Raw genomic sequence first — 16,028 nt, 5'->3', positions numbered from 1 at the left:
CTGGAATTACGAGGACGCAACTGTAGTCCTTCCATTGCCCAGTCTTCGTAATCTTCAGTTCCGTCTTTAACGCCCCAGTGATAATGGAATCAATAGCCATCTTCAACTGTTCCTTGCTCGGGAAATCTTCTTCATTCAGCCTTCCGTGCTGGATTGGCCAAAAAAGACGATATGAGGGATCTGAATTGTCCGGAATCCTTTGTGCCTCAAGTCCGTTAAATGTACTAGATAGGCCAATATCCGTCCATTCTATCCTTGCGGGGTCATTGTGCTCGGGGATTTTCTCTGAAGGGGTCCGCCTGTTGTAGTTGACCACCAGTTCCTTGGAGTTGGGAAGGACCTTGCGCTTATTTGTCCGCATATCTTTCTTTAGATCGTCGCACATTTTCGTATACTTCTTCGCCCACTCGTCACCAAGCTGGTCTTCAGGAGTGCCTGTCATTTTCTGTCGTTTCGGCAAAGGCGGCTTGATGTCCGATTCACATTTTGGCATCTTCCACGCGGTACACATCGGCACAGTCCTCGGTAGTGCGTCGCTGGCAAGACCGATACGCATATTCTGGCTTCCGAGATGGATGGCAATGATCTTCGACGCGTCAAATCCGTCCGCCCCTGTACTGGTATCCTCCTCACCAAACTCGGTTTCATCAGGATTGGGATTGGGGACGTCTGTGTCACCCGTCCTCGCCAAAGCCCTATCCTTGTCTTTGGCAGTACGGATCATCTTGTCCCTACTCGCCTCAGCTTGAAGGCGCAGGGGGAGAATCTGGTCATCTCGCTTCATATACTCCCTGGAATATTTATCAGTAAGAGAAAAACATGGATTGATATCGGATAAGCCCGCGTGGTAAAAGGGTTACGGATGTCTCTATATTGGCTGGGCTGACTCGGGGGAACCGTGGACGTTTAGTCCACGGTTCCCCCGAGCCAGCCCAGCCAATTATGGTATAAAGCGTAAATATGGAAGCTGACGAATGTCTTTCACTTACGTATAATAATTCTTTTGGTTTATTTGTGAGACCTCAGGGAAACTTGTTAGTTTCATGCCATTGTCCGTCCTTTCAAGGCCTGCAGCGCGTCAGTATGGCCCTGTCCCGTGACCGTGTCCGTGAGCACATATGCATACCTTCTTCGACCTGAAGGGCCTTGGCTGATTTCTTTCCCACCATAATGTGCGACTGTGCTGATGAGCCCCAAAGTGAATTGGCCTGACAATAGGCTCAGACCTAAATCCGTGGTATCGTGTCTTTGGTGAAGCGTTTTATTACAGTATGCTTTTATCTCAGGATGCTGCTGTACGAGGCTGTTGGCGATAAAAAAGAGACGCGACGGCTAAATTATGAATGATAGGATATAGAATATGTTTCGTCACGTCCAATTCACCTTCTAGTTCTTTATTCGACGACCCTGTCCTCTCGCCATCATTGTCGTCCACTTTGGCACTTAAGCGCGCTGGTGGGATACGCGCCTAGCGCCCTGTGTCGGGCGTATTTGGGGCCATTCCCGATCCATACAAGCGGCATGCCTTGGTGCCTGACGACCTTGTTAGTAATGTAGGTCTTCACCAGCTTTTCAACAGAGCCGACGCGATCGCACCTCGAAAAACAGCGCAGGAAACAGGCTACGTCGGCTTAAAAGGGGACCAGGCACGGGGACGAACAAGATGGGGAACTCAATGTCATGGTTTTCCGGCCTCCTCTTCTCAAAGAAAGAAATCAGAATCTTAATCCTTGGTCTTGTACGCTACCCCTAAACCCCCTCAACTCCGCGCTTCCGCATCTCCCACCCCTGACCCCTCAACGACTAACACATGCTCGCGCAGGACAACGCCGGCAAAACAACACTCCTCTACCGTCTCAAGATCGGCGAAGTCGTAACAACAATCCCCACAATTGGCTTCAACGTCGAGTCAGTGACCTACAAGAATCTAAATTTCAACGTGTGGGATCTGGGCGGACAGACCTCGATCCGGCCGTACTGGCGCTGCTACTACGCCAACACAGCGGCGGTCATCTTCGTCATCGACAGCACGGACATCGAGCGACTGGGCACGGCAGCCGAGGAGCTCGCCGCGATGCTGAACGAGGACGAGCTCAAGGACGCGGCGCTGCTCGTGTTTGCGAATAAGCAGGACCAGCCGGGTGCGAAGGGCGCGGGGGATATCAGCGAGGCGCTGAAGCTGGGCGAGCTGAGGGACCGCAACTGGAGTATTGTGGCGTGCAGTGCTGTGGATGGGAGCGGTGTCAGCGAGGGCATGGATTGGTTGGTTCAGACTGTGCAGGCGGAGTCGTGATGGGGTAGGATGGGCGAGGCGTTGGTGGGGGGGTGGAAATGTATGATGAAAGGATAGATGAGGGCTATTACAGGGGCATGGGCATATATATACCACACTGCGCTCAAGTAGCAACAGCTACTGTTTGAATCAGATGACGAAATAATAATAATCTACGTTTAGATCGGATATTTCATGTGTGCCGCCGAGAGTACCACTTCACACTTTTGGGAGGCACGCGTATCTTTGATACGTGTTGAAAATAGAGATACGTGTTGAAAATAGAGATACGTGTTGAAAATAGAGTATATTTTTTGCCTTTTCGCCTTTATATCATTCCTATTTGCATTCCTATTTGTTTTCGACCTGACGCCTAATGCTATGCTCTCACTCTTCTGTAGTATCACAAGAATAGTCCGAAATAGAGGACCAAATTATCCCACCAACTATTCGCTTTCCGCCTCCGCATCCTCATCTACCTCATGCTCATTATGAGACGCACCCCCATTCCCATTTCCATTCACAGCCTTCACGTCCTCCACAACCTCTTCCTCGCTCTCCTCCCCATCTCCGTTCGGGAACTCAGCCCACTTCTTCCTGGAAGCGACCTCGCCCTCATCCGGCTCCCTAACCATCACATCCAAGAAATCCACCGTATCTTCTTCCTCCCCCTCGCCACCAAACCGTTGGCGATCAATATTCTTGCTCCGCTGCGGGCGGATCTTTGTGCGCAGAACCAGCGGGTACATATATGCCGCGCGCTGGTGCACACCATCGTTGCCATCGTTGACCGCGATAACCACCTCTGAGTTCCAGCGATCCACGCCCTGGATCTGCACCTCCTCGCTGGTCTCGTACGCACGAATGCGCTTGAAGCGGAAGCACTTGTCGCCGGACTGGTTGGTGTAGGTGTACAGGCCGTCGTCGTTCTTGGCGTCGGCGTCGTACACATCAGACTTGCGCTTGAATTTCACGGCGTCCACAGTGGTCTCTGGCAGGAAAAACTCGTAGTCTTGGTTCGGGCCGGGGTGCGGGTTACGGCTGGGGTCATGCTCGTGAGCTGCGACTGCCTTTTCGTGCACGGCGGTTGCGGCCGCGGAGCTGACGAAGGGTCGGAGCATGCCTGATTCGAGACGTGTGTCGTAGGTGGTGGATGGTGGGACGGGGTTGTTCTGGAATTTGATGGTGATATATCCACCGGCGTCGTTGAAAGCATCGAGGTCTGGGACCATAGGATGCGACGAGACGAGCTTGACATTGCGCTTCGAAGGGTGACGAAGACGTAGAGGGTTCGCGACGTTGGCTGCCGCAATTTCGAAAGAGCGCTGGACAGCTGCGAGGATGTACTCTGGCGACTCCTTGTCCAAGTCTTTGGGAAGCGGTTGAAATCTGCCGGCTGGTTTCGCGCGCTTGACAACTGACTTCTGTGGCGTATGGTCGTCCATACGCCCTTTCGTGCTGGAGATATACTCCGTGCGGCGGAGGAAGGACGAGCCCGAGTCTACAACCTTTGGCTTCCCTATCGAATTCAGGGGCCGAAGAAGCGCGCGATCGTGTGGGTGCGGTGCAGGCGCGTGGACGGCTGCTTGGATGGCTGTTTCGATGCGGTTAGCCAAGAAGTCTGGATCCTACGAATTGGGCGCACTTACAACTCTCGTCGCCGTCGAAGACTCCTGGCATTCCCACCAGGTCGATATGCATCCCAAGCTCAGCATCTGCCTCTACATTCAAGGGCTGCTCCCGAGCCAACCTCGACGCGAAACCGGGAGTTGTGTATTGTCCACTTGATAGACCCGTATTTGGGATCTCGAGAAGCTTGGGGGGATTTGGTGGAGGTGGAAGGGTGTTTGAGTATCGTATGCGTGCAATGTAATCCTGATGAATTGACCTATCTGTCCCGCGCGAACTTGAGGTAGCCATCACAGCGATATTGATGGAGCGATTGTCGTGTTGTCGGTTCTTGCTCTGGTTCAGTCAAGGCTGAGGTGGAAGTAATTTGAGGCGCTCTGGTCGAATCGGTGCCAATTAGGTTAGCGTTGGTTGTGGTTGGCAAGGCTGGAAAGGGACCACAAAGAACGACGACGGACACTACAACATCTAATTCGACTGTGTAGCCCATTCACTCGCGCCGCCGAAAAGTCCAACGAGGGACTATATGCAAAACCACGGCGACTATAGCAACTAACTATCATTAAGAAAAGGCATTCAATCACTTCGGGCTGCAATCAATAAGCTAGCCGTTCATACGTAGAGGGTTGTCCCTCTGTAGAATTTGGGCGGCACAAGTACGTGAGTTTGACTTTTTCATTAATCCCATTAATAATAACACTCTACCGGCTGGAACAATCCCATGCCTTCTATGCCAGTTCTCCAACCCTATCTGACCCATAAAGTCAATGTAAACTGTCATTAACGGTAATACCGTTCAACACAAACGTCCTCTGTCCGACCGTCCACTCCAACCAAGTCCCCCAATACATGATACACGAGCAGCGAAGCTCATAACTCTTGTCGATCCGTGCAGAGACCATCCACCAACCGCTTCCATGATGATCTAAGAGCTGTTCTTGCTGTACTTGGCCTTGCCGAACGAGAATGGCACATAGCGATACTTGACCATATGCTGGATCTGTCTCCTCACTATTTGCTCACCGTTAGCATTCCACTCGAACATGGGGTTTCTGTGAAGACATACTCGTCAATGTGAATAGAATGAACCAGTAGATCACCAACACTGGCCAGAACACTGGCACGTCGAAGATCGAGAACCAGGTGCAGAAGAAGCCAATGGCGATAGCCCTGGTGGCGGAGTGCCAGAACTTGAACTCGGGCAGCCGTCTGATGAATGGCTTGAACTCGTCTCCTTGCTTGGTCGGTAGGCCACCTGCCTCTCCGTCCTCCATCTCATTGTCTATGGCCTCGTTCGCTGGGTCGAATTTGGGCTGGAGGAAGGCGAGGAAGAGGTTGAGGAGGTAGATTCCTAGAGAGTACGCAACTATATAGAGAGTTAGCTCGTGGCCAAGTAGATATCATAGTATGTATGCGACGAACCAATGTACCATCCTTGCTCGAGGAATATCCTGAGGAAGAAGATGACGAGGAGAGATCCTGTCCCAAGCCATCTGTACGCCGTAAATGGGGTCGATTTGTCGAGGTATGTTTGATATATCTAAAACAAAAAGTGTCAGCTCCGACACCACAGTCTTTCATTCAGCGATCACATACGCGCTGGAGCCGTGACGTCTGCTTCGACACTGCCCAAAAAGGGGTCTGCTGCGGCTCCATCGAATCCATCTCGAGTATCGTATTCTGGCTAACAATCGTTTATTAAAAGTCTTAAAAGTCTGCAGGTATCGCGGGCGCTCAATCGTCGTGGTCGTCAAGTGAATGTGGTTGGCGCAAGAAGAGACTCGATCAAAATTATTCACTTGCCCTCGCCCAGATCCGGACAGGACAACGCGGCGTGTAGCGAACTTGCTACGCTATTCTTGGCACATTCTCAGTCACGTGGCTTGGCCAGGCTGTACAGTGTACGTAGTGTGATTTCCGAGCACGAACCAAACTTGTAGAATTCTATGGGGCTACGGCCTTTACTTATGCCGTGGCCCGTAAGCTACCCGTACAAAACTACTATAATACGGAGGTACAGTACGGAGTAATGTTCAAAAGTTTTGTTGAGTGGATCGAGCATGGGACCCCGGAATTTGTGCACAACAGCATAAACTCATGTATCGATCACATATAAAAATATGAGGCGAGATACACCATCGATGTACAGGACGGGTTTCAGGATGTTGGTGCCTCATCTGCCTGATTCTTAGGGCCAGAATCACAGTAGCTTATGGTTATTAGCACGTGTTTTCGGCTCAAGATGGCTGACAAGGGTACTCATGACGTGGGGGGCCCGTCTATCCTCGGGTGGGGAAGAAGCTAAGACAGCTTCCAAAACTCCAACTTTCTCCACGAGAGTGCTCATTTATACATTATTTTGCCAGGTTGTCAGATATAAAGTTGCTATCATGATGAATACTGTCAAATGTATGAGGCCCAGAGTCTCCCAATTCAGACCGTCGTCGCTGCCAAGAGTAACACGTCCTTTCTCAGCATCAGCGAAACAGCAGTATGAGCTTATCCTCACATCTGAGCCACGCCCGGGCGTTGCACAAAGTAAGCTTTTCAATTCAATCAGATGGACTCCATGATGCAGACATTAGCTACCTGAAAAACCAAATATAACTGACACCCCAGCGCAGTTACCCTCAACCGCCCCAAGGCACTCAATGCCCTCTCCACCCCCATCATAACCGAACTCAACCACGCCCTGCGCGAGTTCCAAGCCTCCCCCTCCGTCCGCGCCATCGTCCTCACCGGCTCCGAGCGCGCCTTCGCCGCCGGCGCAGACATCAAAGAGATGGCCCCCCTCACCTTCTCCAAAGCCTACACCGAGAAGTTCATCGAGTCCTGGTCCGACCTGACCACCTTCCTCACCAAGCCCCTCATCACCGCCGTCTCCGGCCACGCCCTCGGCGGCGGCTGCGAGCTCGCTCTCATGGGAGATATCCTCTACTGCACTGAGACCGCGAACTTCGGACAACCCGAAATCAAGCTCGGCACGATTCCTGGAGCCGGCGGTAGCCAGCGCCTCACTGCTGCGGTGGGCAAGGCGAGGGCTATGGAGCTGATCCTCACTGGAAAGAGCTTCAGCGGGGTGGAGGCTGAGAAGTGGGGCGTGGCGGCGAGGAGCTTCAAGGACTACGAGGCGCTCATCACGGCGGCGCTGGACACGGCCGAGACGATTGCTGGGTACAGCAAGGTGGCTGTGCAGGCGGCTAAGGAGGTGGTGAACAAGAGCCAGGATTTGACGCTGAGGGATGGTATTGACTACGAGAGGCGTGTGTTTCACAGCCTGTTCGGCAGTGAGGATCAGAAGATCGGGATGAAGGCGTTTGCGGAGAAGGCGAAGCCGCAGTGGGTGGACCAGTAGGGTGGATGCTGGAGAGATGTATACTACTGTCCGGACGCTGCTGGATGCCGCATGGAACCATTTATTAGCCAATGATGCAGCCACTGATCTTGTGAGACCATATATGATGGTGTAGCCTATAAAAGTGAGAATCTGCGCTCAATGCTAGCGTTACTAGTAGCGCTAGCAATATGCGTAGGAGGGACTATAAATACGGAAGCTGCGAGCGTTACTGCCAGCGTTACTGTGAAGCGTTACTGTTGGCAATATGCACAGGATGGGCTATAAAAACGGGGATTTGCGTTACTGTCGAACGTTACTGTGAACCGTTCGTTACCATTAGCAATTTGTGCAGGATGGGCTATAAAAAGGGAAACCTGAGCCGAACCAAACCAGCGTTACTAGTAACGCTGGCGTATATTTGCGCAAAACGGGCTATAAAATCCGGAATCTGCGCCAAATCCCCTATTCTAGAATAAGCCCATATTACTCAGCGCAGCTTCTATTAATTACATAAAGCTCTCGGTTGCTGGATTGCTTGATAGGCGGGACACCGTTAGTGCACAGTTGCTGGATTGCTTGATAAAGGCGGAGTCTGGCGTCATCCGGCCGGCGGGAATAACGTACGTGCGGGGGGTCTCTTTCCTTAACAGGTAAGTTAATATAACTTGCTTTGGTAAGAGCTGTAGGCTAGAACAGGACGGACTGAGGTCGTGTCTCTACCCTCATACCAGTATAGGGATACTACTCTAAGTTACGTACTCCATACGTTTAGTACTGACTGGTAGCTGGTATATCTTTGGCAGAAGGGATATAGGGACAACTGACTACTGTACGGGTTAATATTCTGTCGAGTACGACTCGCACTAACATACAGCTCTGGTTACTGGATGCATCTTTGAATACTATAACAGCCAAGGACCGAGGAACATAAAGAAACCAACCAATCATAGTACTCTTAGAACTTGTAAGAGGTGTGTCTGAACGTCTGAACGTCCCGAACGGGCTTATGGAGGGGGCAGATGTGGTGGCCTTGTGGCCTTAAGGCCTTCTTCCTTCTTGGCTACATTGGCTAAAGTCCCTGGCCAAAGTCCGAGACGGTAACGGAGGGTTGCTTGCAAATCGACGGCTCTGATTGGTGGGCCACTGTGGTACCCCGCCCTGGGACCTAGCCCCGCCCCCCCCCCCCATACCACCAGTATGAGTGTAGGTACACTCAATTACGTACCGCTCGAGTTCCGCCATCCTTCCCATATACGAGTATATATAGACAGTTGCGTCGTTCACCGTCTCCTTTCTCTTTTCCCCCTCTCCCATCTCTGTTTGACCTAGAATAATCATCTCTCTCACCGTTTATTCGTCTCTTCTCTCATATCTGAATAAGTCTATTATTCACTGGACCTCAGGCCTGTATAAGAAGCTATAACCTACTCTCATATATCCGCTTCACAGCAACAACCACAGCAACCATGGGTTCTGACGAGTCGCCCGCCTCCACCTTCAAGTACGACCAACAGCCTACCTATACCACATCCAACGGTGCTCCAGTTCACCATGCCGAGGCCTACCAAAGAGCAGGAGGTCCAAATGGCCCGCTCCTTCTCCAGGACTTCCACTTAATCGACCAGCTCGCTCACTTCGACCGCGAGCGTATCCCAGAGCGCGTTGTCCACGCCAAGGGTGCCGGTGCCTATGGCGAGTTCGAGGTTACACATGACAGTAAGTTGCATGCAGGCTTTAAATGAGTTTGACAAATAACTGACCTACTTCCCAGTTTCCGATATCACCGTCGTCAACATGTTGAAGACTGTTGGCAAGAAGACCAAGGCTGTCACCCGTTTCTCGACCGTCGGTGGTGAGAAGGGCTCTGCAGATTCTGCCCGCGATCCACGCGGCTTCTCCATCAAGTTCTACACCGAGGAGGGCAACTGGGACTGGGTCTACAACAACACACCCATCTTCTTCCTGCGCGACCCAGGAAAGTTCCCTCTCTTCATCCACACCCAGAAGCGCAACCCGCAGACCAACCTCAAGGACGCCACCATGTTCTGGGACTACCTCTCCACCCACCAAGAGGCCATCCACCAGGTCATGCACCTCTTCTCTGACCGCGGCACCCCATACTCCTACCGCCACATGAATGGCTACTCCGGTCACACCCATAAGTGGCACAAGGCTGACGGGACCTTCAACTACGTGCAGGTCCACCTCAAGACCGACCAAGGCAACAAGACCTTCAACAAGGAGGAGGCCGGCAAGCTCGCCAGCGAGAACCCAGACTGGCACACCCAGGACCTCTTCGAGTCGATCGAGAAGGGCGAATACCCCAGCTGGACCGTCTACGTGCAAGTCCTCTCGCCCGAGCAGGCCGAGAAATTCCGCTGGAACGTCTTCGACCTGACCAAGGTCTGGCCGCAGAAGGACGTCCCCCTCCGCCCCTTCGGCAAGTTCACCCTCAACAAGAACCCCGAGAACTACTTCGCCGAGATCGAGCAGGTCGCCTTCTCCCCCTCCCACCTCGTCCCCGGCGTCGAGCCCTCCGCCGACCCCGTCCTCCAATCCCGCCTCTTCTCATACCCGGACACCCACCGCCACCGCCTCGGTGTCAACTACCAGCAGATCCCCGTCAATGCGCCCCTCCGCGCTTTCAACCCCTTCCAGCGCGACGGCGCCATGGCGGTCAACGGTAACTACGGCGCTAACCCCAACTACCCATCTTCTTACCGCACACTGACCTACAAGCAACACTCGCCCATCACCAACGACCCCCACCAGAAGTGGTCCGCGCAGGCTGTCATGCACCTCAACGAGGTTGTGGCTGATGATTACGTGCAGGCTAAGGGTCTGTGGGACGTCCTTGGACGCACTGAGGGGCAGCAGGCTAACTTTATTGGGAATGTCTCGGGACATTTGTCTGCGGCGAGGGAGGATACCAGGCAGCGCACTTATGAGATGTTTTCGCGTGTGGATAAGGCGTTGGGCGATGCTATCAAGACTGTGACGGAGAAGAATGCGGCGCTGCAGAAGGAGAGCCGTTTGTAGAGAGGTGTGGGGGGTTGAGAATGGACTATGTTGTTAGTTGAATGAAGTTTACTTCCAAGTTTTGAATTGCTCTGTGACACTCTGTGCTTGTGATTGTGATTGAAGTGACAGTGATGACGCATCATCCAGCAGCTCGTTCGGCAAGACCCTGTTATGTATATATTATATCTCACTGGGAGACCCGATCATCACAGGCAAGCTTCCAGGGAGAACATTCCCAATCGACGTCTGTAGTGGAAGTCTCGGCGACAAGACAAAAAATATCTTTCGCGGGACAGTGATGCTCAATGGCACAGTGAATGGACTTGGGCTCTACAAATCGATTTTCAAGACAATATTTCTAAGGCCCGCTAGAAACCTGCGATGTTGCGCAAATGCTTGCATTTGTAGGTCATAATGCGTAATGGCACAGTAAACGACCTTGGGCTTTGTAAATCGATTTCAAAGACAATATTTCTAAGTCCCGCTAGAAATATGCGTAGAATGGGAGATTGGTTTTAAATATCACTGTAGCTATAAATAAAATAGAGGCTTTTTTATAATCACTATAAATAAATCATAGGTCTGGTCCTTAGTCGCTCAGAGCTGTTCATCTTTATGTTAGCTCCCGTTAGTAATCCTGTTCGACAGAGTGACGTTGCTAAACTACAGTGAGGGAGAGTGCACAGTAGCTATAAGAAAAATAAGAGTTTATAATCACTAATGTAGTTCACAAGTGAGTCGCCTACACAAGCTCACCGCCGATTGTTTTGCATCGTACAATTAATTAATTGAACTATTCTAACTCCTCGGCATTTAAATCATCAATTCTAACTCTTCGGCATTTAAATCATCAGATGTATCTACTTTATTTGGATAAGTTCGTATGTTGTGACTAGTTTGTCCGCAACATCTACAACAACGTTTTTGCAGCTCGGTTTGCTTCGACTTTCTTGCAAATAGCTTGTAATTGTATATTAGCCTCTCTTTAAGCCTCTTCGACAGTAGTACTCCTCCTTCTTATAATTGACATTTCTTTGTACGACGACATCGACTAAAGTCATTTGCTTTACGAAGTGTAGCGTTTTCTCCTTGTAATAACGTCAATTTGTGTATTGCATTTGCTACACCTTTCGCAACCTAATTAATGCTTTGTAAAAGCGAAGTTAGTACTATTCTAATGTTGCATAATTCGGTCTTTAACGTACGTTGATTAAGATTGTGTCTTAAGTACATTATGTGGAGTTTTAGGTTCCTAAATCACAGGTAGAGTTAGTGTAGGCGTTAGTGTACGAAGTCGAACATCAAGCTTTAAGATTACATAGTCTAGATTGTGCAGAACAATGTTACGGCTACAGTAACTTGATGTCATGGTACGGGGCTAGCTGTTAAGCACATATTTAGAGTTTAACAACTTGATTGAGAAACTATTGGGGGCAAAGCCCCTATATATCCACAATTGGTATATAGGCTACGCATGTGTAGCGTACTACTAGGAACACAGTTCTAACACTAGCAGGGCTAGGCTCTAGTAACATAACTCATAAGTCACGAGGCTACTAGTGCTAGGCCGTAGCTGTTAAGGGAAAGAGAATGGCAGCTTTCCTTTGTGTAATCGTCAGGCTCCCTAATTGGCGCTTAGCATGAGCAGATTGCCTCAGAACTCTAACGCATTAGGTTTTAGGCCCAAACTCTTCTGTTACTTAGGGCGTTTAAGTAGGCCCTCTAAACGACATAAATAATACGTAGGCTCTGCAGGTAGTGTAGTAATTCAATTCATTCTATATACTGTAGTCTACTGTTGAGTTTTCCTGCCTGTTGTGCAAAAGCCCGAAGGTCAGTCACTAGACACACCACACAATTTACATAGGGTTGTAATATTTTGGTCCTTCCTACAATAGGTTATGAGCCTAGCGACGCTTAGGGAGATTCGTGTTTTAGACTACAAAGAATTGATTCTAAAGTCTCACATCGATAAAGTAAGAAGCTGAGCTATGTCATACTGACATTCGTTGCACTCAGTTTGCTATCAAACTCAAGAGCAAACTTAGAAATCTCCTCCTCAAACCTACAAGTCACTATACATATTTTGGCTTGTCACACCAACAACAAGACCAATACTACTCAACGATTGCTACAACACTCAATGATTTATTACACATCATTGCTCCTTAGTTACTGGGCCGATATGACCACATAGCATATCTCTACAACCCTCTATGATTCATTACATGACATCACTCCTTAGTTACTGGGCTAATACTACACATGACATATCTCTATCAACTAGAGGCCTAGTAACATGAACGATAACTCCAAAAGCTTCTACAACCCTCTATGATTCATTACACGTCATCGCTCCTTAGTTACCCACAAGATTGGTTAAGTTATGACATAATTTGTCTATGACATAATTTGTCTATAGGGGTACTCTGACCTTGGACCTCCTTTTACTTCCTATAGGCTACGAACCTAAGAGATGGTTCTATGGGATTCTCTTACGTCGACTACAGTTACCAAGCCTGGTAAGTCATGGAAAGTCTTGGAAAATGAGAGAACTACACTCCTTTAGCATAAATAGGATTGCCCTTTCCTTAAGAAAGGCCAAGCAGACAATACAGTAAATCGACTATCACATACTTCCACGTCTTTTCCAAGCTTCCAAGCATTCATCTTGTTACTCCTTGTTTCTGAAAAGTCAGTGAGGTGCTAACCTCTGACTTATTCCTGAGTTCTCAGACTCAACATTTGTTACAACTTGTCTAAACCACTCCACTACATCATACACCTGATTGCTGCATTGTGGAATAGTCTAAGCTACAACCCTTTGGCTCTGTTTCCTAAGACAGTGTGTTGTCTTAGTAAAATCATCCCTTCCTTGGTGGCTAGATTCTCACATCTGGTGCACCCACCATTACACATTTCCCAAGTTTCATGAGCATTTCTTTTGCTGAATCTTGATGCGGTGGTCGATACAGCTTCTGCATCTTGTTTTGCATGTTCGAATCCATTGTAGGTTGAGGGATTGAAGTTCGAAGTGCCTGGCCCTGATTTTGAGTTTGGCCCATGTTGTTCGAAAATGACTTTGGCTTCCTTTTGTCTTCTTGTTCCTTGATCCGCTGGATGTTCTGGTCGATGAGCATGCATTTCTTTGCAAACTCGGGAAGTGTAGTAGCTCCAACTTCAGCCACTAAGGCTTTCTGCATCTGTTGGTTGACTTTGAAGCGCAAGTCATCCAGCAAAGTTTCTTCAGAGTAATCAAGCTCTGTCGTGAGTCTTTGGAACTCAGCCCAGAACACTGCAAAGGTGTTGTTTCTCTGATACAGCTTTCGATACTCAGTTTGAGCTGTGTGCCTTCGATCGGGATCACTGAAGACTTTTTCCAAAAGTTCGAGAATTTCTTCTGCTGTCTGCAATTTGTTTGTAGAGTTTGGTCGAAGCCTTGGATTGACATGTCGAACTGCCAGTCCTCCCAGTCGACTCTGAATGTAGCTCATTTGTAAAGTCTGTGTTGGAAAATGATCAATGTTGGCGTAATGGTGGGTGCACCAGATGTGAGAATCTAGCCACCCAAGGAAGGGATGATTTACTAAGACAACACACTGTCTTAGAAAACAGAGCCAAAGGGTCGCAGCTTAGACTATTCCACAATGCAGCAATCAGGTGTGTGATGTAGTGAAGTGGTTCAGACAAGTTGCAACAAATGTTGAGTCTGGGAACTCAGGGGTAAGTCAGAGGTTAACACCTCACTGACTTTTCAGAAACAAGGAGTAACAAGATGAATGCTTGGAAGCTTGGAAAAGACGTGGAAGTATGTGATAGTCGATTTACTGTATTGTCTGCTTGGCCTTTCTTAAAGGAAAGGGCAATCCTATTTATGCTAAAGGAGTGTAGTTCTCTCATTTTCCAAGACTTTCCATGACTTACCAGGCTTGGTAACTGTAGTCGACGTAAGAGAATCCCATAGAACCATCTCTTAGGTTCGTAGCCTATAGGAAGTAAAAGGAGGTCCAAGGTCAGAGTACCCCTATAGACAAATTATGTCATAGACAAATTATGTCATAACTTAACCAATCTTGTGGGTAACTAAGGAGCGATGACGTGTAATGAATCATAGAGGGTTGTAGAAGCTTTTGGAGTTATCGTTCATGTTACTAGGCCTCTAGTTGATAGAGATATGTCATGTGTAGTATTAGCCCAGTAACTAAGGAGTGATGTCATGTAATGAATCATAGAGGGTTGTAGAGATATGCTATGTGGTCATATCGGCCCAGTAACTAAGGAGCAATGATGTGTAATAAATCATTGAGTGTTGCAGCAATCGTTGAGTAGTATTGGTCTTGTTGTTGGTGTGACAAGCCAAAATATGTATAGTGACTTGTAGGTTTGAGGAGGAGATTTCTAAGTTTGCTCTTGAGTTTGATAGCAAACTGAGTGCAACGAATGTCAGTATGATGTTACGGCTACGGTAACGTGACATCATGGTTACAGGACCAGGGCCTAGTAACGTGACGTGTGAGTCACAGGGGGCAAGCAGGGTAGGCTGCCATGTGACTGGGCTAATGGATAGTTGCAGAAACTAGTGGATATTGGATAGTTGAGCTATCCACGAACTATCCTGAATATCTAGCTATCCACCAACTATCCAGATTACCCATGAGGCACAACGCCACTATATAAGTAGATAGTATTTCCTTAGATAGGAGCTTCGTGCTCAACTCAATATGTTATCCTTACAATACTGTAACGTGTTACTTGGAAAGCCTTTGTGTCTAATCCTCCGCTGTTACGACGGAACAAGAAGGCTGGCCAACTACAGGACAGGAAGGAGGGAGGTCGCATGAGACCGGCCCTGGTACCTGGAGAGGCAGCGGGGAATAGTAGTTCCGAAAGTATCACGTGACGGACTCGCAGGATGATGAGAAGAGTCCTAAGAGTCCAGGACTCCGAGGACTCGAGTGAGTTCCCAGGAGTCCACTAGGCACGTGATGGACTCGCAGGATGATGAGAAGAGTCCTAAGAGTCCAGGACTCTGAGGACTCGAGTGAGTTCCCAAGAGTCCACTAGGCACGATGTAATGGTGGGTGCACCAGATATGAGAATCTAGCCACCCAAGGAAGGGATGAATTTACTAAGACAACACACTGTCTTAGGAAACAGAGCCAAAGGGTTGTAGCTTAGACTATTCCACAACGCAGCAATCAGGTGTATGATGTGGTGAAGTGGTTTAGACAAGTTGCAACAAATGTTGAGTCTGAGAACTCAGGGGTAAGTCAGAGGTTAGCACCTCACTGACTTTTCAAAAACAGAGAATAACAAGATCAATGCGTGGAAGCTTGGAAAAGACGTAGAAGTATGTGCTAGTCGATTTACTGTATTGCCTGCTTGCCCTTTCTTAAGGAAAGGGCAATCCTATTTATGCCAAAGGAGTGTAGTTCTCTTATTTTCCATGACTTTCCATGACTAACCAGGCTTGGTAAATGTATTAGAAATCAAGTGCGACCCACAACTAGCTTGCTAATCATGTAGTGAACGTAAGAGAATCCCATAGAACCATCTCTTGGGTTCCTAGCCTATAGGAAGTGAAAAGGAGGTCCAAGGTCAGAGTACCTATAGACAAATTATGTCATAACTTAACCAATCTTGTGGGTAACTAAGGAGCGATGACGTGTAATGAATCATAGAGGGTTGTAGAAGCTTCTAGAGCTATCGTTCATGTTCCTAGGCCTCTAGTTGGTAGAGATATGCCATGTGGTAGTATTGGCCCACCCC

At 48.9% G+C, this 16,028-nt stretch overlaps 5 protein-coding genes across 5 annotated transcripts; 3 read left to right on the top strand and 2 right to left on the bottom strand.

The window, feature by feature from the left end:
- Positions 1-1,593: 1,593 nt before the first annotated feature.
- Positions 1,594-2,578, top strand: ARL1 (Arf GTPase arl1). The gene is made up of 2 exons (XM_024463983.1): positions 1,594-1,738; positions 1,823-2,578. Exons 1-2 carry the CDS (start codon positions 1,664-1,666, stop codon positions 2,291-2,293), a joined length of 546 nt encoding a protein of 181 aa, XP_024328302.1. The 5' UTR covers positions 1,594-1,663; the 3' UTR covers positions 2,294-2,578.
- Positions 2,577-4,362, bottom strand: VC83_00287 (uncharacterized protein). Its single transcript, XM_024463982.1, has 2 exons — positions 3,922-4,362; positions 2,577-3,866 (listed from the first exon to the last, which is right to left on the bottom strand). Exons 1-2 carry the CDS (start codon positions 4,190-4,192, stop codon positions 2,719-2,721), a joined length of 1,419 nt encoding a protein of 472 aa, XP_024328307.1. The 5' UTR covers positions 4,193-4,362; the 3' UTR covers positions 2,577-2,718.
- Positions 4,363-4,583: 221 nt separating this feature from the next.
- Positions 4,584-5,825, bottom strand: RER1 (retention in endoplasmic reticulum protein 1). The gene is made up of 4 exons (XM_024463981.1): positions 5,498-5,825; positions 5,324-5,441; positions 4,968-5,267; positions 4,584-4,912 (listed from the first exon to the last, which is right to left on the bottom strand). The coding sequence occupies exons 1-4, from the start codon at positions 5,564-5,566 to the stop codon at positions 4,827-4,829; spliced, it is 573 nt and encodes a 190-aa protein (XP_024328308.1). The 5' UTR covers positions 5,567-5,825; the 3' UTR covers positions 4,584-4,826.
- Positions 5,826-6,174: 349 nt separating this feature from the next.
- Positions 6,175-7,869, top strand: VC83_00285 (uncharacterized protein). Its single transcript, XM_024463980.1, has 2 exons — positions 6,175-6,439; positions 6,526-7,869. The coding sequence occupies exons 1-2, from the start codon at positions 6,292-6,294 to the stop codon at positions 7,254-7,256; spliced, it is 879 nt and encodes a 292-aa protein (XP_024328309.1). The 5' UTR covers positions 6,175-6,291; the 3' UTR covers positions 7,257-7,869.
- Positions 7,870-8,473: 604 nt separating this feature from the next.
- Positions 8,474-10,344, top strand: CTA1 (peroxisomal catalase A). The gene is made up of 2 exons (XM_024463979.1): positions 8,474-8,954; positions 9,010-10,344. The coding sequence occupies exons 1-2, from the start codon at positions 8,705-8,707 to the stop codon at positions 10,275-10,277; spliced, it is 1,518 nt and encodes a 505-aa protein (XP_024328310.1). The 5' UTR covers positions 8,474-8,704; the 3' UTR covers positions 10,278-10,344.
- Positions 10,345-16,028: the final 5,684 nt, after the last annotated feature.

Source organism: Pseudogymnoascus destructans, assembly GCF_001641265.1.
Source record: "Pseudogymnoascus destructans isolate 20631-21 unplaced genomic scaffold scaffold_1, whole genome shotgun sequence".
Taxonomy (NCBI): Eukaryota; Fungi; Ascomycota; class Leotiomycetes; order Thelebolales; family Thelebolaceae; genus Pseudogymnoascus; species Pseudogymnoascus destructans.
This window is presented reverse-complemented; position numbering and strand designations above follow the sequence as displayed.

Bases quoted from the DNA above. Each gene is read 5' to 3' on its own strand.
- ARL1 (XM_024463983.1), top strand. From the start codon at position 1,664: ATGGGGAACTCAATGTCATGGTTTTCCGGCCTCCTCTTCTCAAAGAAA. The intron at 1,739-1,822 runs GTACGCTACCCC...ATGCTCGCGCAG, and splicing joins GAATCTTAATCCTTGGTCTT to GACAACGCCGGCAAAACAAC.
- VC83_00287 (XM_024463982.1), bottom strand. From the start codon at position 4,192: ATGGCTACCTCAAGTTCGCGCGGGACAGATAGGTCAATTCATCAGGAT. The intron at 3,867-3,921 runs GTAAGTGCGCCC...GCATCGAAACAG, and splicing joins CTTCGACGGCGACGAGAGTT to CCATCCAAGCAGCCGTCCAC.
- RER1 (XM_024463981.1), bottom strand. From the start codon at position 5,566: ATGGATTCGATGGAGCCGCAGCAGACCCCTTTTTGGGCAGTGTCGAAG. The intron at 5,442-5,497 runs GTATGTGATCGC...TTTTTGTTTTAG, and splicing joins AGACGTCACGGCTCCAGCGC to ATATATCAAACATACCTCGA. The intron at 4,913-4,967 runs GTATGTCTTCAC...GTGAGCAAATAG, and splicing joins CATTCTATTCACATTGACGA to TGAGGAGACAGATCCAGCAT.
- VC83_00285 (XM_024463980.1), top strand. From the start codon at position 6,292: ATGATGAATACTGTCAAATGTATGAGGCCCAGAGTCTCCCAATTCAGA. The intron at 6,440-6,525 runs GTAAGCTTTTCA...ACCCCAGCGCAG, and splicing joins ACGCCCGGGCGTTGCACAAA to TTACCCTCAACCGCCCCAAG.
- CTA1 (XM_024463979.1), top strand. From the start codon at position 8,705: ATGGGTTCTGACGAGTCGCCCGCCTCCACCTTCAAGTACGACCAACAG. The intron at 8,955-9,009 runs GTAAGTTGCATG...CCTACTTCCCAG, and splicing joins GTTCGAGGTTACACATGACA to TTTCCGATATCACCGTCGTC.